General features: G+C 38.9%; 1 protein-coding gene across 1 annotated transcript in view; it reads left to right on the top strand.

The window, feature by feature from the left end:
• dachb (dachshund b) overlaps window positions 1-24,266 on the top strand; it is a 114,014-nt gene extending 89,748 nt beyond the window's left edge. The window contains exons 4-12 of the mRNA XM_041986458.1: window positions 1,518-1,727; window positions 3,665-3,834; window positions 5,115-5,220; window positions 5,819-5,893; window positions 9,782-9,882; window positions 11,230-11,377; window positions 11,498-11,668; window positions 14,441-14,506; window positions 22,627-24,266. Coding sequence (XP_041842392.1) covers window positions 1,518-1,727; window positions 3,665-3,834; window positions 5,115-5,220; window positions 5,819-5,893; window positions 9,782-9,882; window positions 11,230-11,377; window positions 11,498-11,668; window positions 14,441-14,506; window positions 22,627-22,664 — 1,085 coding nt within the window. The 3' untranslated portion in view covers window positions 22,665-24,266. The remainder of the gene's footprint in view (window positions 1-1,517; window positions 1,728-3,664; window positions 3,835-5,114; window positions 5,221-5,818; window positions 5,894-9,781; window positions 9,883-11,229; window positions 11,378-11,497; window positions 11,669-14,440; window positions 14,507-22,626) is intronic.
• The last annotated feature ends 1,094 nt before the right edge of the window (window positions 24,267-25,360 follow it).

The raw sequence follows: 25,360 nt of genomic DNA, 5'->3' as shown, positions 1-25,360 counted from the left end.
AAAACATAGAAAAACAAGAGGGTTGCTCAAGACTTTTTCACAGCAGTGTTTCTGTTACCAGAAAATATTTGGTGCATGACTGCAGTCCTGTTCTGGTGCTCTTTACATCGGTTATTGACTGAAACTTCAAAGTAGATCTTAAGTTGCTTGAAAGAGAAATATATATAAGATGAGAGTGTTTTTTATTTCCATCAGATTAATCAGACCAATAATGGACAAACTCTAATGTTTTAATAGCTGTTAAGGGTCTAATCCAACAGACCAACAAGCAGCCTTCTGGAACATCTGGAATGCCAGCAAACGTTTGTTTCCCTTATCTTAAGTAACCCATCATCTGCACGGTCAGATCCGTCAGTGGTTTTGCGCAATTAATGTGGTTTCTCCTCAGTTTCATGTCTGCCCTGTCTGATTTTCTACCTCAACCAACAAACCGCCAGTAGCACTCCTTCACTAACAATGTCTGGTTGAGCAAACAACAGTTTGATGTTCTGTCCTCTGTTTTATTATGCTGCTCTGGAGATATGTCCTCTTGCACAGGTATGCAGAGTATATTCTGTCTGGAAATGGACATCTTCTTTGCAGTGTGTTCGAGGTCTTTTTTTGTTGTTGTCTTTTTGGCTAGATGATGGCAACATAAGAAAACCCAGCAATGAGTCTTACATCACTACTGTTTTTCTTTTTCGTTTTTTTACTTTGGTTTTGTGTCTAAGAGCCTTGACAAAAAGTTACGAAGCGCAGTTTTTCAGCCTCGGGATGCTGCTGGGTAATAACTGATCCAGGAACGTATATTATAAATGCCACTGCCATCAAAACGGTACAGAAACACATTTTTAAAGGTCAGAAAGTTACATAGTGCTACTCTTAGTAGGCTCAACAGCTTTGTCACATTTTCAATTAATATTCTTATTACGATACTCTTATTTTAAGGGAGCTTTGAGGAACATTCTTCAGTCATTTTTGGTCTTTCAAAACCAAAATCACAACATAAAAAGTGTAATTAGAAGATAAAACATACTGTTTAGAAGACACACAAGAGATTAGCTCAGAGTTGGTAGGTAAGGTGTCTGCGCAGGTTGTCTTACAATCTTTTTACCCTACATGTGTGCTTGATAAAGACATAGATCAAAGAGTCTTTACTAATGGCAGATGAGCTACTTGGATGCCAGCTCTTCCACCAGTGTAAGGTACTTTGTAAAAGCGTGAGGGTTAAAATGTGTTATTAAAGGGCAATTTATAACCTACAGTAGCAGATCTCACATAGCAGTAAAAGGCAATATGTCACTGTCTAAGTACATTATTATACATTATGTCACAGGCCACACATTAACAGGCTGCCTTTGTCTTCCCCTCTGAATTAAGGAGCCATTGTTTTAAAAAAATTAAATCTGCTGTTGAATTTTCATGTGCGACGATGCATAAGGAAGGCCGAGCCTGGAAAGTCGCACGTTGTGACATTGGCTAGTCCCAGTTTTAATGGTTATCACTGATGGAATATAAATGTCTGCATCTCTTCCCAGGAGGGAGTGAGTGTTCCTGGGATAAGGAGCGTCTGACCAGCCCCGCTGCTGGAGCCCACAGCGGAGGACCAGGAGGAGGAGGAGCACCAACAGTGGGAGGAGGAGCTGGAGGAGGAGGTGGCACAGCAGGAGGTCCTGGGAGGGGGCCTGCCTTAGGAGCTGTCAATCAGCAGCAACTCCAGCAGCAGCAGCAGCAGCTACTGGCTAACAGTGAGAGCGCACAACCATTTATAGACACACACACACATCTTCAAACAGATGACACACTCAGTTTACATGGAAAAAGGGAAAGGGTCCACACACACACACAGACACACACACACACTTTCACACTGTGTGCTTAAAGGATGGCAATATTTGTTAATGTACGCCATTTAATCTGTCCCCATCTCCTGTATTAACACTCTGTCTGGATTAATCAGCACACACTCTACTAAATGACTCAATTCATCAACACCACACACACGGCGGCACACATACGGACACGCAAACAAACAGATACTCGCTCTTTTTCTTACTGCAGAAGTAATGTATTTGCACACTCACACTGGGCAGCAGGAAGTGACAAACACTCACATTGATTATTCTATCCCTTCAGTCGTCACGACAACAGCAATCAGTGTTATTGTTTCATTGGAGTGAGAGCCGTTGTGTGTGTGTTTGTATGTGTGAGACGGCTAAAGTGTCTTCTCTTCTCATGGGGCTGTTTTGGGGGTGAGAAGGACACTGAGGTCAGAGGTCTGAGGTTAGACTTTTAGGAGGTTTGGGGTTAAAGAATGAGACAAAAGCAAAGGAACATCCTCACGAGTGCAGTGAGTTGTGTTGTAACTGGTGTGCATCAGTGCGTGTGGAGAAGGGAGGAAAAGGGGGAGGAAAATAGGGCAAAATGGGGAAAAAGAGAGAGGAAAAAAGAGGATAAAATGAAACAAAAGGAAAGAAATGACCAAAAAAGTAAGGAGAGAGATCAAAACCAATCATAGATTTAGTTAAAAAAAAGTGGGAGAAGTAGAAAAGCTGTGGACTAGAGGTAAAGAACAGAGGATTTAATTTAACTTGTTTCATTTGGATTTCTTTTAGCCCAACTGGGCTTTTCTTCCAAGAGTCCAACACATGCTTAAAACACTAGATCACACTAGATGTAAAGCAACTCAGAGAACAACAAACCATTACTGCTACAAAATGATGTACTACACCCCATTCTTCAGAAAACAATGTACATAGGGAAATTAAAATATGAAAACTACTTTTGACAATTTCTGTAATAATGTACCTTACAGAAGCTCTAAAATTAGTTTTGGTTAGTTTCAGTAAGTCATAATTTGTCCATGTAGCTGCTGCAGTATTAGAGCACTCCATACCAGCTAGAGTTGGGTGTAAGTTGTTTCTTCTCAGCATGCTGAAGCTGACAAGTTTTAGAAAGAAATACTTTTTAATTTGATGCGAACAGCATGTTTTAAAAGTTGGGAGTTGTTTGTCACCATTTGCATCACCTCCTTGATCAACGATTTCTGCTTCTCATTTGTTCTGGGCCTCTGCTGTTATATTTTTATGTCATAATGAAGTCAGGTAGTTCAGATTGATCTTCCTTTTTGTTTGGGCTCATCACTGATTTAACTTCTACATCCATATTTTTCTTCTTTCATCCTTTTTTTTTCTCCCTTATGAAGTTTTTAATATTATTATTGAGATCCAGCAAACTGAAGGGACAAGTACACTGACATCAAGGCTTTCTAGTCTAGTTTATACCTTAAATGTAACATATGTGATGGTTTCAAATCAGAAGAGATTCAACAGTGTGAACAAGTACATCAAATGTTTCATCACTTCAGTAGCTAAAGATCCATCATAAGGATTGAAAAGCATCTTCCACCAGATGTAAACCTGTTCTTGGCTAAACTGATAACAGGAGTTAATCGGTGTAACGGCAACAATGGTGCAGCCTGTGTTGTACGACATTCTTGTGCCAAGCGCTGTCCGATGTGTTTAGTGGTTCCAGCTTGAACTGGTTGACTAGACTGAGTGTGTCATTACAAAGAGCTTCTCCACCTGGTCCCAGTTTAAAATGATGAGCATCTAGCATCAGCGTCATACTGCTGGTCTCCGCCTCGTTGCTAATCGGCGTTCCTGTTCTCCTCCTTCCACCTCAGGGTTGGACTTGCCGTTCATGATGATGCCCCACCCTCTGCTGCCCATGGGGCTGCCGCCTGCATCTGTTGCCATGGCAATGTCCCAGATGAACCACCTCAGCACCATTGCCAACATGGCGGCCGCAGCTCAGCAGATACACACTCATGCACACCGCGCACCTGTCATCAAGGTAACACACACAAACACAAAGGACCCCAGCATGGTCCATGAGGAACTCCTGTAAAGAAGTTTCATTATGCGGTTCTTAAATGAAGAAATTTAGGCTTTTTATTAGCATTAAAATTGGCTTTAGAAGATATTTAGAAAGTTGTTATTAATGACACTGAGGATCATTAATAAAACAATAAATATTTAAAAGCTGTCTGGATTGGGATATAAAGACCTGATGATTAAAAAGTGCCTAATCAGGTTCATTAATTTAGTAGAAATACAGGATAAGGTCAAGTTAATTCAGAGAAGACATTTTAAAGCAGAACATTGACCAAACTGCTTTACAGTGAAGTATATTTCAATTTAAAGAGAGGCTCAGTGAACAAAGATGATAATATATTTATATATATATATATATATATATATATATATATATATATAAATATATATATATTTTATCTAAAAAAACTTAGAAAGGAATGACAATTTCTGCATTTATTTAGACTTGGAATGTAACAGTAATATGAATATATATTGGGTCATTAATTGTGCAGGTCCCATATGTATCAAGGAATTTAGCAAAACTAATCAGAGAAACGGAGTGAGTGTAAAGGTATCTGAGGGAGGCTTAATGCACTGTGTCAGACTTTAAAAAGCTATGGGCTAGCAGGTACTGCCACACCACATTTGAGCAGTATTTTAAATTTAACAATGTTCGGGGTTTATAAAAGCAGAACTCATTGTAGATTAATTGACTTGCGAATAATTTACTTATTTGAACTATTCCTGTAATTAATTAATTACTGTAATTAATTATTACTATAAATGCTGTTGAGTGTTGGACTGTTAGCCACACCAGCCTTTACAAAATCCATTACAGTTATTATTTTGCCTCCTGGTACAATAAAAGGTTTGATGTGAGAAACTACTTTTGTTTCTTGTTCTTTCTGATACAATTCCTGTAGAATTAGTTTACAGTTTCAAGTGTATTTTAAGATGTCAATGGTCCAGTTTGATGCCCTGATCAAGGAGGTGGAACAGTTGATCAGGTGTTGATTTAGGTAAAGTTATTCACATCTAAAGTTGTTCTGAAAACTATCATGATGGAGAAAACCTTTGGAGACAATGTTTAAAAATTACTTATGAATGTGCGACAATATGGGATGACAAATATGGGCTTGAATATTTGAACATTTTTTATATTTTAAAACCTAAGGACAAAAAAATAAAAAGTTGTTTCTTTCATATGACGCCGTCTTGCTAGCCTGACAATCCTCTCGCCTTCCTCCGTCTCCTCAGGAGAGAGTGTGTGACAGTCCTTCTCTGTCTCCGTCTGTTGATGAACCCAACACCCCTCTGCAGTCGCAGCCCAGCAGCTCGGCCTCCAGCTCGCCTGAAAGACTGGGTATACGCATTATAAATGCAACACATGCCATGTTTTCACAGTAGCCCAAAGGAACAAACCAAATCCTGGGTGGGATTTTTACTGCAGCCACTATCGTTTCCCACCAATTTTTGGTTTGGAAGTTGGAGGCATTCGGTTGGTTGTAATTTCCAATTTACGCCTCTAGGTGTGACTGCATCCTACACACTTCTCCTTTAATGTCTTACTATTGTAATAACTGATTGGTTCAAGCAACCAAATGAAACAACTGTCAATTAGTCATTTCTGAAACAAAAATATTTAATTGTTTTTCGCTTTAAATTCTTTTAGAAAAATGAGTTGGATGTCTTTGACATTTTAACTTATTGATTTGAGTTTTCAACTAAATTTTCTACACCAAATAGCTGATCTATTATTTGACAAACAGTGAGAACTACTCCAAACATATTCATACACTGAAAACACTGTTTACAATACAGTGTGTGCAGTGCATATACACACACCAACAAATGCATCTGCATACACCAACCCTGAGCTCAAATGTCCGTACACTTTCACAGTTTAATACCTACCTACATGTATACCCACGCAGTGTGTTCATGCTGTTTTCCTTCAACAGGACTGGTGTCAGTTGATGCTGATGTTGCACTGACCAACTCTGCTGCACCCATAAAGAAAATAACAAAGGACAAAGGTTGGACCACACATGCACACTCAGACATATACAAGTGGGAATATTCCATTATCCACCTTAATCTAAACCATCGGCCATTTTCTTTTGACAACTGACAAATTGTCCACACTTAGGAGGGCTTTCCTCATCTGCAACACACACACACTCACACACACACACCTATAAATGTATACAGAGACACAAATGCTCAAACAGAGAAACAGAAGCATCAGGATGTGTTCTGCCATTGATCAGCTGTCTGAGCCATCAATCAGAGGAATGAGGGAGGGAGAGATAGAGAAAGAATATGGAGATATAGATGGATGGATAGAGTAGGGAGGGAGGGGGAAGTAAGGAGGATAAGGGAAGGAGGTATGGCTAAAAGGGGTCAAGAGGTTGCACACTAAAAGCATGAAGGGCCTCTCCTCCCTCCTTCACCCTCTTTCCCCCCTTCTGAATTTTCCATCTTATAACTCATTCTCTTCATCTAATCTTTCACTCCTCCTCCACCTTTCACCGTTCACACTCCTGAAGTTCACTGCAGACATCAGCAGGAGCAGCAGAGGCAACATTTCCTTTATAATCAATAAGGGCAGAAGTAAAAAAACAAAAAGAGAGAATAAATTTGTGCCAAAGACAGCCTTCTTAATGTGATATCAGTGGCTGGTGTGGTGGCATTAGGCCATATGAGCTCTTCATAAATGTGATGGGGTCAACCCAAGTTGGGAAAAGGTAAAGTAGAAGCATGAGCCAGTCAGGATGGAGACATGGGTCGTAGTAGTGATAGCTTCACTTGATATTATGATAGCCGTTGTTTTTTTCAGTGAAGGGTTTTTATTCGGAGGCCCATCACATATTGGAATCCCCTGTAGTTCTGGAGAGAAATGGCAACAATAATAACCTCAGTCTCTACAGACGGGGTTGATAGTAGGGATGGGCATTTTAAGTGATTTTTGAAGATGACTAGTCTCGGCCTTTGCAGATTCGTACCTTGACAGAGCAGAGTTATACCACTGGAGACCGCGGGGGCAGTGCTGAGCAGTATAGCTGATATGAAACTCACAAAGGAACAAAGAAGAAGCCATTGTGACATATTTAATGGCCACACAGACCAACACCATCTACTGTGCTGCCTCTTTTATGTCTCTTTTGAGAATGAACATTATAGTGATCTCCTCGATTTAAGATTTCATATTTGAATTGAAGAAATACCCATCTGTTAATTTTCCTGATATCTGAAACTATCTGCTGCTTCAGGCAAGCTTCCACACAGTGTAGCACAGGGATCACTAACTCCGAACCTCTTGGGCCCGTGTCCTGCCTGTTTTAGAAGTTTCCCTGCTGCAGCTCACCTGATTCAAATTAAGTGGTTATGAACAGGCTGGTGCAGAATTTGACAACAAGCTGTTGGAAAACCCCTAAATTTGAACCAGGTGTGTTGCAGCAGGGAAACATCTAAAACATGCAGTGCACTGGCTCTAGATGTTTGGGAGTTTGTGATCTCTCGTGTAGCAGATGAAATCATGGAAAAGCTTCAACATCTATAACTTCCTCTTGTGTGGCTGGATGAAAGCAGTTGGGATTAAGACCCTGTATGACCATCCATTGTTTCTCCTTTTCTAAGTATGCATTTTGGTGTTTTTAAATAGTGTCAATGCTAAAGTTAAAAAAAAAAAAAAAGTGAAAAGATTAGGATGTTGAAACTGGTTATTGACAGCTTCTTGCTGATTTTGATGATTAAAATGACCAAACAGCTACGGCTTTTATTGCCCCGGGTGCTTTAATTTACCAACAAAATAAAAGAAGGTAACATATAAGGACTCTTACCAACTTAAGTAAAGTGATTTACAAACTTTTAATGAAGTGACTAATCCAAACATGCTTCGACTCAGCTCCTTTTGATCCCAACAAAACGTACACAAGCTACTTTTCTCAACCTCTTTTAGTGACAGCCTTGGCTCACTCTGCCTTTTTTCTAACATAACTCTTCTCAGTTTCACCATTTGAACAATTAGAACAAAAACAACCCAAATGATTTTCCTGTGCCTCAAAACACAAATCTAATTAAGTGGATATGACCTTACCTGAATGCAAACAATGCTACAAACTGACCCAAATTTGAGGCACAAACCCAGAAAGTGTCTGGCTACTTGGTCTTTAGGAGGCCTTGTTCTTTTTTTATTATTTTTATTTAGCTTTCAATAAAAGTAGAGCAGTTAAATTTCACTACCCATTTCAGTTTTCACTATCAACTCCTCCTTTCCCTTTCCTTGAATGAAATGAATGAATGAAAAGATGAATGCAAAATGAGAAAGTAGTGATTAATTACAGCTGGGTGGAAAGAAAAAATAATAATAAAGGGAAGACAAAGTGCAGAAAGTTAGGAGAATATTTCTCATTCAAGCTGTATAAGGAAAAGGAGTTAAATCTACAGTAACCAATATTTAATAATAAATGTAACTGTGGAAATAGGGTTGTATGTAAGGAAAACTGTCATCAGTATAAACGGTGTGTCCTTGTGGGCAAAGCCTCCAAGTGGCTCCCAACCCCCCCCCCCCCCCCCCCCCCCCCCCCCAAGAAATCCAGGATTAAAGACAGAAAAGGGAAATAAATTATGGAAAAGTAGAGACAGAAAGGAAGCAAAGGATTATTTAAAAAAAAAAGTCAAACTTAAAGAAACCAGCAAAGAGGGAGAAAGCGAGAATGAAAGAAAAAACTCAGAAAGATGAAGTTGTGAGAAGGACAAGAACTTAAGTGGAGAAAAAGTGATGAAGAAAGATATGAAAGAGTGGAAAGGTGGAGTCGAGGGATGTATGGATGAAGTGGCAGATAGGGGATGGAGTATGTGTGTTAGAGTGCATCTTAATCAGCGTTAATTTCACAGCAGAGTTAACCCAGTTGTTGGTGTGTTAGGCATTAAGGGCTGAGCAGACACTGTGACGCACTCACAATGAACAGACACACACACACACAAATCAAGGATGTCTTTAATCCTTGCCAATTAGTACCCCACATGATTGTCTGAATACTAACAACCTCTGTGTGTGTGTGTGTGTGTTTGGTGTAATTGATTTCTCTAATGCTGCATCGCTGCTTTTTATGACTTGGTAAACACCAACATTCAGAAAGTTGACTCACTACAAACCATAAAAACCCTTCTATTCCTAAAATATATATCCATCAATCATTTTTTTTCCTGAAATAAAAAAAATGCTTAACACACACACAATATACATGTTTTTGAAGTTGTACACAAACATTGAGGAGAGTCTGTTTGACACAGTCAGTGTAAACGTTAACTCCTCCACAAGGGAAAATGACCTTGGAGCTAACCTGCTGGATGTAAAACACAACCAACAACTCATTCTTTAATTTGTTATTGTTATTTCTAATAGTTTTTCATTTAATTTTATTATTATACCACCATTTTGTTTGTAACTACACAAGCTGGGGACACAGTATTTAGTTTTTTATGCAAGTAATAAACAGAAAAATGACAAAGAAAGTTTGAATCTTAAAGTTTAAAAACACACCATTCTGTTGTTGTGATTTGTTGTACGTATTCTTTTTATTTTGTCTCTTCTGAGATGCTGCTGCAACTTTGTTCCATTTAGTTAATTTTTTTGTTTGATTGCTGCATTTTCTGTTGTGTCATATTTTGTTCAATTATTTATTTCTATTTGATGTTTTATCAATGACATCTGCACCTGACCGAACTCTCCTCCTGTAGTTTGATTTTATCATGGAGCATAAACTAAGATTATTTTTTTTTCTTTATCATAAACCCAAACCATCAAAGGGTTCATCTCAGGACAGGTTTCTGTAATTATAAACCATTAAAATGACTCAGAAAGACTGGATAAGGAAAGGGAAATTAAGATAGTTTCTTCTGTTAAATTCTCCTCACAGAAGAGTCTTCGCTGGGTCAGACTCTGCCGCCTGGATTTCCTGCTCCGTTCCTATTTGCTGACGGCCTGTCGTCCGTGGAGACCCTGCTCACCAACATACAGGTACCAACACGTCTTTATGCCATCTAGCTACAAAGAGATTTAAAAAAAACTAGAAATGAAGTTTTGTGGTTAGAGCGTATTGTCATCATATGGTTTGGAGTGGGTTAATTACACTATGTCAGTAGGTAGGTGGCGCTGTGGGCAACATTAGACAAATCAGCAAACAGTGACGTAGTTTCTTTTTTTTTCTTGTTAGTTACTGTGCTTTTAGTTTAGGTATTCTTGTAAATGTTTCCTGCCCTGTCCTTGAATGTAGCTCAGTGAAATGCCACTGGGATGTCCCAGACACAAAAATGCCTCTGCCATTTATCAGGAAAAACCTCTCCATTCTCTAAAAGTTGTCCCGCTCACTCATGCTCTGACTGGATCTGGTCTAAAACTGGAGATTTTGGCTTTGGGTTCTGTATTGTTGGAGGTTTATTTTATGTAACAGAGTATGATCTGATGCTGCTGCTCCTAAGTCCTGTTAGCATTGTTAGCACTAGCGTTATCTTATGTTTGCTATTGCCATGTAAACAAATTGGAAAGCTGTTTATAATTGTGGCACTAAACCAAGAGGACATGAACATAACCCAACATCGCTAGCCCAAAACCCCTGTTTTCCAGTCCACATATAAATTGGAGTTGTCAGCCTGGAAAACATTTTCCAAGATATTCTGTTTCAGTACCAGAAAATACATAGAAATATGTGATTATCAAAATAAACATGTTCCTGTGAACAAGAATTATCTCCACTGTTTTATTATGTTATTTCTATTAAATGCCCATTAACAGTTGTCATATCATTCTGTTGATTTTTGGTTTATGGATCTTTTCTTACGGGGTTTGGATGAGCTGTTAATTGAAACTAATCATGACACAAACCCTTTTCACCTCTCTGTATGAACTTAATTTACAGCACATATGCTTCAAAATTATAAAGCAAACAAAAACGAAGTTAAGAAACAGTAAAAGTAAAAGGACTAAAAATAAAAAAAATAAAGTTGGACAACATTTTTTTTTCACACACCATAGAAGCCATTTTATTGAAACATGCTGTAAAATTATAGTGTTAAACAGCATAATTTAGCAAACTAAACAAGTACAAAAAATAGATCTTATAAATATGTCACTGATAAAAATCAGAGCTTTATTTTACTCCATTTTATTTAAGTCGGAAGAAAAATAAAATGATGTACTTTAGAAAAAAATATATTTTTTATGCAACCGCAATGTACTGCCAATATTATTTACATATTATCATATTAAACAGTTTGTGGTTAAAAACTGAATGCTGCATTTACTTCTTTCACTTTCTTTTTGACAAAAAGGTAATAGATATTTATTTATTTATTTTTCTTTATTCAGGGCCTGTTGAAGGTGGCTGTGGAGAACGCCCGGGCGCAGGACAAACAGATCCAGGCAGAAAAGAGGGAGCTGAAGATGGAGCTCTACAGAGAAAGAGAGATGCGAGAGAGTCTGGAACGACAACTCAACTCTGAGCTTCAGAGCCGAGGTGAGGGGAGGGGAAATGAAGACATCCATACAAACTTTCACAACGATCCTACGGGATCAAACGTGTTCAAGAAGTTTCCAAAGTCAAACTTTAGTCCCATTCCTCATCCCCTACATCCAGCCTCCATCCAGAAGCGTCTGAAGAAGGAGAAGAAGGCAAAGAGGAAGCTGCAGGAGGCGCTGGAGTTTGAGTCGAAGAGAAGAGAGAGAGTGGAGGATGCCCTGAAACACTCGTCCTCATCCTCCCCCTCTCCCGAGCCGCTGCATGCTGCCAACAACAACACCAAGAATGGTATGACAGGATGTTTATTTTATTTATTTCAGGGTTTGTTCTTTTTCCAGCCCTGTTTTCTTACATTCTTTTCTCTCATCTAACTTTATCTCATATTCAGTCTTTCATGTTTTCAGATTCATCATTTTACTACTAGAACTTCAATCCTCTTTATAGTTGTCCTCTTTAGTCACTCATTACTTACTTTTTTTTTCCCCGAGTTTTCCTGGCCGAACATTTGTTGTATACAAGCTGTTGTTGACTGAAGACGCTCTTAAAACAAAGTTACAAGCTGCTGCTGTTTTTCTGTCTTCCTTCCATAAAATTCAGAGTAATCACCAGCAGCAGTAAACATGCAGTTAATCTGTCTGTGTGGCAGAAAAGCAAAACCAGCGCAGTTTACACTACTAACACTGGACAGTAATGGATGTGCACTTCCCGATTTTGGTGCTTATTCTCTGACATTGTGACAATAAAGTTATTGTCCTCTTTTTTATTTGGCTCCAGCTAAAAGTACTGCATTTCAGGATGAATTTATTTCAGCTTTTGACCTGAATAAGTTCTATATAAACCATGAAGACCAGGACTGGAATACAAGAATGGATGATGCTTGGTTTTACAAATAGAAATGTTCTGATATGGTGTGGGAAAAGGACCAGAATAGTCATTCTTAGCATGTCCTTAAGTTTGATGACTCATTCGTGTCGTATGTTGGGATTATTGTAGTTATTGTAGGATTAAAATATATGCTATCCTAAGAAACTCCTACGGGGACATGGGTGATGTCCTGATAGCTGTGGTGATGGATACCTCACATCAGTATTCAGTCCTGTAACACCCACCATTGTATTACCATACAACGAAGAAATACAGCAATAAATAAATAAAAAGATAGAAATACATGATTATAAATATGAAGTGAATTATTTGCACATTTTATCCTTATTTTGTCAAATGCAACTTTTTTTCTTTCTTGCACTGGTGCACCTAACATTTCACAGGTCTAAATGTTGGACATTAATCTCCCCGAATGTCTGTCTGTGTAGCCAGTATTCATTCCCTCTTCATCCGAGCTCAAGGAAGAATGACACTGTGACAAAAAGCCAATGAAAAGGCAGAGAAAAAAAAAGGGGGGGGGGGTTATCCTCTGATTGGCTCTGATCAGCAGTTGTACACCGTGCTGGTTTGAAATTGCGAACGGTGCACATAAGACATCAGCACTAGGAAGATTGACAGATGGGATTGTGGAATCCTTTTGTATTCCATGTTTTGTAAAACATGGAATCTTATGGAGTTTGTTAGTATGATTTGTTCAACCAGATGAACAAAGAGAAGCAGGACGAGGGTTAAACCTATTAACCGCTAAAAATTCCAGGATAAACGTCTCGTCATCCATGATAAACAAAAGAAAAAAATAAACAGAGACACCCTGACCAATTAATGGAGTAATGTTTACATGGTTCAGTGAGCGCAAATCTGCACTTGGGCTTTTATTTTGAATATTACCAGAAGGTTTTACACTGCTCACTGGTCTGATTTCCTGTCTTCACCTTCCTGAACAGCTGATTTTAACAAGTTCTAGACACAGCGCGTATGTTTAGCGGAGAGCCATGACAAGGCTTTTCTTTGATGCTTCTGACACACACCACAGAGCACTCAGTGTGGATCAAACCACTGCCTAAAACGGCCATGAATAGCTGCGGAGGCCGCAGCACAACTGTAACACGGCGCACATGCACCTGGTGGAAACCGGGGGTCAGAAACATCCCAGAAGCACCTTTTCACACCTCTCCGCTAAACATACGCAACCAGAACACATCAAGCTTGGATAGGGCCAGACAGGAAATCAGACAGTGTAAAACAGCCAGTAATTTCAAAATAAAGTCCCCTGTACAGATTTGCGATTGCTGAGCTATATAAACTTTACCCCATCAGCGGTAAGGTGGGTGTCTCCACTTCTTCTGTGATTTTGTGGTCTCACAGATTCATCTGACATGCCCCTAGTGTGGATCGACATGCCGCAGAGGTCGTACTGAAAACACGATGCAGCTGTAACGTGGTTTCAGTCCAACCTCTGCAGCACTAACCCCTTACCCTATCCATCCAAATGAAAAAGTTAGGTGCACCATTGCAACCAATGCAGAAAGTTACTTTGGATCCCTGTTTTATATTTCTGATTATAACTATTTCATAATGAATCTTCCCTCCAGAAAGTAGCTTATAGGCCATCATTTTAGAAAAAGAATAAAGTCTCCTTTTACCAAATAAATTTGGTATTTTATTTGGGCTGTCAAAATTAAGGTGTTAATGCAGAGATTAATCAGTAAAAAAAACACATTAATTTTCAAAGTTTTAATGTATAACCAATAAAGTTATTACTCATGCCAAATTAAAAATCTGAATTTGGCATTATCTCGGTGATAGAAGCTGATTTTGGGCGTGTAGTGCTTTGTTACAGCAGTAAAAGAATCCACAAAAAACTTTATTCTCCTTATTTAGGATGACCCACACAATTAACCAGAGGCAGGGTCGCGAACACCGGCGTATGTTATTTTGAGGATTGTGGTCCAAAACGTCTGAGAACCTCGGCTATAACAGATCTTTCAGGACTTTTGTTAAGTATTTGATGGGAAGCTGCTTAACTCTCTGGACACAGTTTTGTTTGTAACTGTGTTTTTTTTTACCCCCCTGTGAATCCAGCTTGTTTTTGACCCGCAGTTACAAGGTACTGTTTGTTTGTTTTTTATTGGCCGACCCACTGAGACTCTGTCTTGTCTTTTTGTTTAATGCTAGACGCTGCTGTAGCCGAGGACAAACCCGAACTTAATGGAAACCAGCAAGACAACGGCTCCGTACAAGGTACATGAAAACACACACTCACACACTCCCACATGCAGGGTCATGCTGCTCTGCTCACAAACAACACACATGTCACATATTAACAGATACAACACTTTACACAAGCATGTTCAAAGGCAGACTTTTTTTTTTTTTGACACACACATGGTGGGCACATGTGTGTGTTGGGGCCCAGTCTAGATTAGTGGAGACATTAAGCAGACACAGTGGCCTCCCTTTGATGTGACGTGTGTGTGCAAATATTTCATTGAGCTTATGTGTGCAATATCAACATGTCAGCGAGTGTGTGTGTTTAGAAGGTGTGTTTAGGCTTATTTTTAAAAGCGAAGGACTTTTTAAATTAAGAACATCTTGAAAGGTAGAGCAGGAAGAGATGATTTTTTTTTTATATTTTTTTATTTAATGCCTTTTTGTTCATTCAGATGCCTCATAGTTTTTCATATCTAACAGTCTCATCTTAAACTGAATTATTGTTAGAGATTAAGAAAATGAAATTTTACATATAAGGATATTATATAGAGCTTTTGTTATGACGCTTGCATCTAGAGATGGGACCGATCCAATATCAGTAAACGGCTTCAATTGTGACGTCATTCACATATCAAATATTGAACTGAGGTCATCTATCCATGTCCTGATCCACATATGGATCCAGACTTCATAGACTGATGTTGGAGACTTAGTTTATTATTAGCTATCCACCACTTAAACAAATCTGTTACCCAGTAGTCCCATTTGCATGTAAGTATTAGTCTCCAGGCATTTTACTCCGTCTTAACTCTGCATGTCCTTCACTGTAGATACGTATTTTAAAGTAGAGAGAAAACACCTAAAACACACATTCAAAGAAGACACTTGCTGATGTTTTCCAGAGAAACGATGAACTTCAACAGACAACACAAAAACAAAATGAATCACCAAAGTTTTCTGCTTTACTCATCATCCAGGAATACTGGTGGACCAAACTATCCAATCTGACTACACAAATGTAGTTTTTGGGTCATTAACAGGCTTGTGCAGAGGTGTGTTGGAGTAGGAGACATCTAAAACCTGCAGGACAGTAACTCACGAGGACCCGAGTTGGAGACCCCTGATCTAAAGCCTTGTTTTCCACCAACAGGTGCAGTTGGGGCAGATATGGTTTGTAAACTAATCTTGTTGCGTTCCCACAGCCATTCGTAATCTTACCTGAGAGGCAGCGTGTCAACCGGATAACGATAGACTCCTCAGCTACGGGATATTATATGTTGTGACACCTTCCTTATAGTATAACCAAAACACTCTGAAACAAAGGAAGAGGATGGCAATCATCCAACAGTTTGTGTTCTTTCTTCTTGGCGGTGCTTTATAACGCCATTTTTAGCAGAGATTTAAACAACAGAAAGAAAATCTGTTGCCCTAAACAAGGAGCCGTTCCTACTTTGTTTGTAGGTCAGGTCCCATGGCAACTGACATTTTTTCAACCGATCAACAGATTGCAATGTGTCAAGCATCCATAAGTTCGGTTATATTGGTACCCCAATGGAAGGGTCCCAAAGAAGTAGGTCTGGTTGGATATTAGGGTACCGTTCCCCGTTTTCGCTTGTGGAAACACAAAAAAAAGTGTCCCAACCTGCCCTGCATTGGTGGAAACAAGGCATAACGTCTGTTAGTTGTTCAGGTGTCTCGTTTTTACTGTCATGAAATTACATTATATGAAGACAAGTGGGCATTTAGGGAACTAAGATTTAATAAATACTATATATACATATATGTGTGTATGTTGTTCCCATTTAATCTAATGGGAAAATGGTTGAGTTGCAGCACTCTATGACCAGTTCAGCAGCCTTCACCGAATGTTACATGAAGAATATGAGAGAAAAGGAAAAAAGTCATTTTTGAAAGATAGTTTGGCTGTTTAAACGTAACCGACTCGGCATGCGGTCGATGCGTTTAAGTCGTCAGTGTGCAATGGTCTGTTGAAGAAACTGCATTTATTTACAGATATCTGGTCTTGTTTATCCATTTTTACTGTCCCAGCATCAGATCTGTTCCAAACAGCAACTATTCTACTAAAAAACGGCTGGAGGTCAACGTTAGTTAGATGTTTTTTCCCTGTGTTTCTAAATTCTCTATCCAGTTTCAAATGAAATGTTCAAAACATTTTTTTATGATGTAGTTTGAAAGAAGCTTCCAAATCCAGGTAGCGGTCCTGGAGCATTTCCCATATGTTTCTCTGAGAGAAATCCAGAGTTAATATGTAGGATTTATTAAGTGTTTACAGAGCAACAGGGATTTATTTGGAATGAAACTTCTTGGTTACTTTAGAACTTCACTGTTTTTATATTATTTTGTTATGTTGGAATCAAAATATATTAGTAAAAATACTTTATGTTCATGTGATTTTACATACTTATAGTGTTCAGGAATTAATGCATAACATTGGTGATAGTTTGTGAAAATTGTGAATTTTCTTTGACAATAATCATACTAAGAAAATCGATATTACATCCCTAATGTGGATTTGTTTTAATTGGCTTAAAATTTGACTACAATGAATTGGACTGAGTGCCTTGAGATGACTGTCATGAATTGGTGCCAAATAAAGTCAAACTGACCTGAGTCAAACACTGTGAATGGGACAGGATCTGATTAGTCTGTTAGACAGAAGAGACGTTTGAATCTGGGTAAGTTAAGATAAACTTAGTTTAGTTAGTTATGGAATGCATTATGCCAATAAGGTCCTCACAAGTATAGTACAGATGGGTGTGTGTTAGTATGCATGTGTCATCCTCTTTCCACCAGCTGTGCTCAGCCCTCCCTGACATTGAAAACCTTCACTTGAAACTCTGCGAGTGTATAAATGAATATCTACAAGCACACACATACAGTGTGTGTTTGAAGTGCATGTGCTCTCTGTACCTGTAGTTGTGCGTTTTAGTGTGCATTTGATCTACACACTTGTGAGACAGGGAACTCTAATTAGCTCTCACTCCTCTTTAGACCCCTTTTAGATCCCCTCTCTTCTGCAAGCCAAGCACTCCGACAAACACACACACACACACACACACGCAGACCCACCTGATTTCATTATTGTTGATTGGCCCAGTAGGACCCCTTCGCTGCCTTGCTCACATACACACTCAGACAAACACACACTCATCCCTTCTGCCATAAAAGCATTTTGCACCTACGGTGGTTTACTTACACACACACACACACCTACATACACACACACACACACATACGCACACACCTCCCCTGCCTCTCTCACCTTCTACACTCTTAATTAACGAGTAAGGAGAAAACTGCTGAATACAAAGAAAGACATCGCATTACAATCAAAAAGAGAGGAGGAGAAAGAAGGGAATAAAAAAAAAAACGATCACAGAGGAAGAGTGTGAGATGCTTACAGAAAAATGGGAGGAAAAGGCAGTTAAAAGGAAAATATCTACACCGCCACGTCTAAAAGCAAAGAAAAGGAAGAAGGTGAAGACATCAGACATCATGAGCAGAGGAGGATTTAAGGAGGAATGAAAGGGGTGAAGGAAGAAGAAAAAGAGGAAAAGGGGTAGAAGTGATGGAGAAAAGGAGAATAAAACTGATGACATTTAAAAAGCAAAAGGAAACAAAAAGAGGATGTAAGCTGGGGAACAAGAAAAGTGAATGAAGAAAAGAAATAATGGGGGGAAGACGAGGGAAAGGAGGACAGGGAAATAAGGGAGGAGGTAGCTAGAGGAGGAGTCTGTGGATTCCCTGGGACAGAGCTGAAAAATGTGACCTTGTTCCAAGACCTGGTGACATTTTCTCCACCCAGCTTATAGACTTTTAACAAGGCAGGTCGGCATCATTTTTAACCAGGACAGCAAACACACACCGACACACACAGCTGGAGGTGTAGCTCTCAGTGACGGATGGAGGTGAGAGGGGAAGGGAAACGGGGTTGCCAGGTCACAATGGTAACAAAAAATAAAGGGGGGAGAAAATAGGAAACCAAGCAAAAAAGAAGAAAATCACTGGAAACCTGTGCCGGTTCATAGTGAAAAAAAAACTTTTCCTACATCGCTTAAACATTCGGAGCGCAGCATTGCTGGAAACTGAAGGGGGAACGTTTTCACTGTTGCACCACTAAACATGGATGCAGCACAGCACCTGTGTTGGAGATGATGATCGGTAAAAATGAACAGAGGAAGTTCAGACAGTGAAGTTGTAGCAGGTGTAAGTGAACTAAACAATTATTTGTTGGGATAAAGTAGTCACATAAGCAATCTGCTGCACCACGTTAGCTGCAAACATGCGTCGGAGCACCGAGAATGTTTGAAACTAAGATCGGCCCCCTCCAAATCCTCAGGTACAGCTAAAAATACTGGAGGACAGATGTCCCTTGTAGGTGCATTTGCAAGATGTAAAGCCAAAACAAACAACAAAACAGAAAGGTAGCTGTGGATAGATAATGCCAGCTTACTCACAATTTACTGGAGTATTTATTCTCTCAGTTAGTGGAACATGTGGGTAACACACAGTCATTCATGACAAAACAATACCGTCAATACTGTCTATAACAGTACTATGGAGAACAATAAATTCCTGTCTTTCCTCCTTCACTGTTTAAAACACATTAAAAATAAAATAAAAAAAATTCACCTGTTCAAGTTTTTCCAGTTTTGTACATTCTGTGTTTGCGAACCGCAAACTAAGCAGGGTTTGGACCGTTGGTTGCCAGATAATGAGCTCCATACCTGGACTGTAGGAAAACCACCTACCACTTAATTATGATGTCCCATCTTGTTTGAATTCTTGCTTGTGTTGTTCTTACTCAAATGAAAGTCGCTTTGGATAAAAGCGTCTGCTAAATGACTGTAGAATAGAATAGAAAATGGCAACTTTGGCAACTAGTGTTTCTTTTAACGAAGGAAGAGTGCTCCGTGTCATCTCTTCCGAAACAATCATTTTTTTCCCCCCGCTGACTTCTCTGAACATGGCCAGACTTTCACACCTTAGGCATGTAGCATGTCCCGTAGAGCCTGAAGAGAACTGGTTTAATTTCTAATCGAATCACTGATGCTCTGTTTGAATGAAATTACTGCCTTAAAAAGTGAAACCTAACTAGTGTTAGTATTTGTTCAACATGGATATGCAAACACTATGGAAGCCCAAAGAGGACACATGGCAAAGCAATTGAACCAGACAAAAAAAATTTTTAAAAAATAAATAAATGAATAAAAATATTGATTTATCCAGTTCTGAATCTAAGAAAAACAGAATATCTAAAGGCGTATTTATGCTCATGTGGCGTCTGCATGCGGTCAGCCACAGCGTAGCTGACGCTGGTGAGTTCTTTTGATGGTTCACTTCAGTTTGATAGGTATTTTCTGTTTTAAAACAACAATGGTATCCAGTATGGTTCGGTGTCTTTATTAGCTTGTGGAAGATAAAGAAGAAATAATTCAATCAGCCTCTCATGAACTTGATCCACTGGTTATTGTTTTTAAAAAACGGTGGTTACCACACAAATTCAGTGAGAAGATCCAGATATTCGGCAATTCAGGATCCGAAACTGACCAATCACAAGGGAATACCTCCGAGTAACACGTCAGCCTCTGCAGAGCTCTGCTGAGCCTACGGAGGTTACGCAGACACAGACGCCGCACGACCATGCCTTTTATTGTCATTATACTCATTGTATATGTGTATAATGACAGTAAAAGGCATTCTATTTATTCTATTCTATTCTATTCATAAATCCGCCTTAACTCTACCCTGGCTGCCCTGCAGGATGAGACCATGCAAAACCAGATTGTGTAAAGTTCTGGTTACTTAACTGGAGGAAAGTTGCAGATTAGAGTTTTAAAGGGCAGTACTGAAGAGAGGGATCAATGTTGGGACTCTTTAAGTTGCAGGACAGCTTTTAAGCACTGGGCAAACCTACAGCCTTAAGCAGGAAAAAAAAAGGAAGAAAAGGAAAGAGGACAGGAGAGGACAGGGAGAAGAATGGGGCGGGATAAAAATAATATGAGTGTAACAGATAGAGGACAGGTGAGAGCAGAGGGGAGGTGAGGAGGAGGGGATGCATGTAGAATAGAGGGATGAAAGAGGAGCAGAGGAGGGGGTTTGAGTGGATTGTGGAGTGATAAATATAGGGAAGGGCAGGAGATGAGAGGGATGAAAAGGAGGGAAGGCAAAGAATACGAAGAAGGAAACGAGGAGAGAGCACAAGATGAAAGAGAAATTTTTAAAAAGTTTTTTTTATTCAAACACAGTCGGTTTCATATCTAAAGAAGAGCAGAGGACAGAATGAGACGGTAAGAAGACAACAGAGCAAGAGAAGGTAGGAAGAAAAGTATTTCAGGGCAGGAGAGAGAAGTGCTGGATGGACAGAGGAGGGAGGGCAGGTTTATGGTTGCTGTTATGCAGAAATGTAAACACTTTGCAACGTTCGCAGAAAACAATGACACCGCAGGGAGAGGAAGGTGTGTGTGTGTGTGTTTCTGTTGTATGTACGTGTGAGCTCAGTGTGTTTCTGTGTGGGTGGGTGGGTGCAGCAACAGCACTACAGGGAGCGGAAGGAGACGACGGAGGTGAAATGAGATAAAAAGAAAGGAGGGAGTCAACTCTGGCAAAACTGTAGAGATGAAATTTTATCATAAACGGATGCTGAATAAAGGAGATCAAGATGCAACACTTTCAGTTAAAAACTACATCCTGTTTAAATAATCATGATGGGACGATCAAGTTCCTGTACAAATGGGAGCTGTGTGGATTTGCTCTGAAAACCGAACTTTTACAACAGCTCAGAGTTTTTTTTTTTCTTTCTTTTTTTTATTGGAAACAGAGGGGAAGCATGTCTTTAGCTATCATTTTTGAGAGGAGGTCCACGATTTGCTCTTAATGTCTAAAATCAAATTTCCTACATGTATCCGCCTTAAAAGTTATTTTAAATTCCAATTACAGGTTCCCATTCCAATTGCGCATGCACACTTCTGACTCTTTGTTCCAAAAATATATAACATTCAGTTCCAGATAAGCTTGAAAGTACAACAAAAGTAAGCTTAGATTAATTCTACACACAGAAGAAGTTGTCAAAAAACTCAAGTCATCCCACCTGACATTTGACTACCAAACAAATTCTCCCAAAGGCCTACCGGGCTTAACATAAATACGTCTACAAGTAGGAGTGACCAAACACTGCCTAATTCCCACTTATTACACAAACAGACATAAACTCTACATTAATTAGAATCTTTATAAACATTCAGAATAAATAAATAATATCTTTTAGGATTAAGGGAACGAATGAATTCGATGAAACGGACTGATAACAAGTCTAGCCACTTACTGCTGATTTGTGGACAGATCTGTTGGATGCTTCGTTGTCATGTGGCTCAGCCATGGTGAGCTTATGATATGCTAGCTTTACGTGGCAGAGTTCACATGGAACTCATTTACTCATGTTTATTTTCTCAAAGGGGTTCCACACTAGGTTGTCACCATACAAAAAGTTCAAGCTAAGGGGCGTGCTCGATACTATTTTTGATACTATAGAGGAGGAATGTAGAGGTAGAGGCGGCTGGTCTTTTCTGTGAACCAGAAGACGTCAAAGTGGCATTTAAATATTGATACGTATGCATATTGATATCTAACTGGATACAAAATTTTAGTATCGATTGATATCTGAGAATCGATTTTTTTTTTTAACACTAGTTCCACGCAGAACCTTTTTCCAGTGGTTATCTTTGGTTGTGCATGTGTGTTTCTTATGTTTGTAGTCCATTACGTCTGATCTTACAGATACCAGAGCTTAGCTATAGCGAAGTGTTCTTGTTGTTGTTACTGCTGGTGGCTAGCAAAGCGCTTGGTAAATTGGTGGTAAAAATGCACTAAAACAAGACAGTCATATATCGCAGGGGTGCCCTGTTCTGGTCCTTGAGTGCCTCCCTCCTGCAGGTTTTAGATGCTTCCTCCTTTAACACCTGTTGAGTGGATCCATTAATTTAAATCAAGTGTGTTGGAACATGGAAATATCTAAAACCTGCAGGACCAACCTTGGAGATCCCTGTCATACAGAGACCACAATTCCTCCATTTAGGTTTGTAACTTTGATATTGCCTTGTCTTAAATTTGCTGTTTGTGTTTTTATTCAGAGTCCCGGTCGTTCCTAAAGACCCCCTTGATGTTCTAGAGAGAGAGACTCCAGCTCCAGAAACCACACCACCCCCTCACCCCAATCGCTCCTGCACAGAAGGACTCCAGCAGCCTGTTTCCACTGTGGTTCAGATCATCACAACGACAATTTCTCCAGGCGGGAGTCTTTTTTTTTTTTTCTCCAAATTGACATTTTGACGTTGCTAGGAATCAATGAGACTACTAAGAGACAAACTCCGGTTTTTGACTTACTTTGGAGATCTCTCTTCACATTCTCTTTATCCATCTTTTTAGACAAAGTTTATTCATCCATTCCTTTTTCTGCTATTGCTCCAGAATTTCTTATCCTCCCCCAGTTTTTTGTATTTTTTTCCTTAAACTGAACAATAAAAAAATCATTCCTGAGAAAAGGCAACAAAAGGAGGCATGAAAAGGCAGATGGATTGGACAGATATTACGGCCACTCCACTTAAACAGAGACTTTTTTATGAAATTAATATCGTAAATCAATTTGATTGGACAAACTTTCACAAACGGTCCAATGACGATGTGATGCTATGAGATAAAGACAAGTTTTGACCTCCCTTTAGATGAGATTGAATCTTCACCTTGGACTTGTTGGCTGTTGACCCCTCCCCCACTGGACATAATCAGCCAATCGAAGGAGCTCAGGACCTGAGGAATAAAGGGTTGGAAAAAAAATAAAAAATTTGTGTAAAAATATTGGGAAGAGGTAAAAAAACAAAACAAAACAAACAAAACAAAGAAAAAAAAATGATGAAAACAACTTGTGAGGCTATTCCTGTCTCTCGTGTTTCATTGACTTTTGTTTTCTGTACAAGGACTGAAAAGAATGCATGGGAAAACTTTTTTTTTTTTTTTGTCACTTGACTTATTTTAACTTTCATACACTCTTTCCTCCCAACCCTTTCCCTTCTTACCCCCTTATAAACTTCCCTTCTGTTTTCTTTATCCTTTACACAGAACTCTTCAAAATATTATCACTTTTTTGCATGACTTTCCTCACTTGTCCCCCCCCCCCCCATTTCTACACGTATTCTTTCTCTTCATTTTCTCATTTTCTCTCTGTAAAGGAGGAAAAACTGAAAATGTTGGATGCAGCTTTTCAATGTATGAAGTATTTTCTATAACCCTTAAATCCTGTGGAATCAGCTTCTGAAATGATGCAAAAGTTTTAAAAAATTCTTTTTTTTTTTATTACAACAGAGTGATTTTTAAATGCAATATTATCCTAAAGGTACGTTGAATTCTCCTCCTTGATGTTGGACCTTTTCACATTTTGACCCACTCCCGAGTCCAGGAAGAAGTTCTTCAGTTTCTGGTGTTTGTCAAAATTTAAAGCTGCAGAACATTTTTACAAACTGTATAAAATATTAACCTAAAAACTAAATTCTACAGTTTTTTTCTTTGTTGGATTTGCAAACAATGATTGTTTAAGGTGAACAAACGTACTGCAGGTGTAGATATCAAGCGCTATTTCAAACACCAGAAAACTTTTATTTCCTCCATTTTCTGACCTTTAAGAGTGCAGACTGTTGTGTTGAAGTTTTGTTTTTATCCACTGAGTGTTTTGTTTATTTGTTGATTACTATTTGACATGTGTACGGGGACATTGAGGGATGAGGGAGGGTGGGTTTTGGGGTGGGCGGGGTCAGGGGTTAAAGGGATATTCTGTGTAGATAGTGACAACATTCAGCATTTTCTTATTTTTATTTTTTCCTGATGATCTCTCGGTCTGTCACTGTTCTCTGCGTTTGAGCTGACTGCAAATATACAGTATTATAATGACTACCGTGTGGTGTTTTACACATATACACTAAACATTTTTCTTTTGGAAAACAGTTTTCTTTTTCTCTTCCATACTCCAATATTGGTATTTAAATAAAAAAAAATCCAAAGAAAGGAACTATAGTGAATGCTGATAACTAGGGAAGCACCAATACCACAAATTTTCAAACCAAGTAGTAAGTAGTACTTACAATTAAGTACTTGTCGATACTGAGTACCAACATGAGTTCTAAAAAATCCTGTTGCAGTTCACTGGTATGGAGTGTGGTCCAGAATGTCAGAGGCGATGAGTGGTTAATTATGTGATATATTAAATGGGTCATACTCGGTATCCTTTAAATGTAATGCTGTAAGAAACTATATAAATAATAAACTGGTTTTGGGTAGATTCAGTATACCACTGCGACAAGGCACCTACATGACCAAAATTAGCTTATTTCACCAAGATAATACCAAATTTGTCTTTTTAATATGGCATGAATAATAACTTTATTTGTTTATACGTTAATCGTTTTGCTTAAAACCCTAGTTTTTTTTACATTGGTAATGGGCTCCGTACTTTTATACAAGTACAAGTACACGCACATAGTATCAGGCCAATACCTGATACTGGTATCGACTGCATCCCTATTTCAAAACATCAAGATATATATCAAGTATCAGGATAAAGGCAAACAACCTTGGAATATAAGTTAAAGGCCATATTGTCCGGCGCTACTTCCACATAAACATACCTGCAGCACTGCTGTTAATATTTTTCAGCAAATAAACTAAGTCCACCCAAAATGCTCTCTTACTCTGGAATTATTTCGCTTATAAAGCTATTAGCATTGCTAAAAGAAACTGAAATGAAATCAATAAATGTTACAGAGGTATTTATAGTGTATTCCTTTAGATGGTGAAAAGACACACAAGTAAAAGACC

The sequence above is a fragment of the Melanotaenia boesemani genome, chromosome 5 (assembly GCF_017639745.1).
Source record: "Melanotaenia boesemani isolate fMelBoe1 chromosome 5, fMelBoe1.pri, whole genome shotgun sequence".
In the NCBI taxonomy this organism is placed as follows: domain Eukaryota; kingdom Metazoa; phylum Chordata; class Actinopteri; order Atheriniformes; family Melanotaeniidae; genus Melanotaenia; species Melanotaenia boesemani.
The sequence above is the reverse complement of the archived record's forward strand: the minus strand, read 5'-3'. Positions and strand labels throughout refer to the sequence as shown.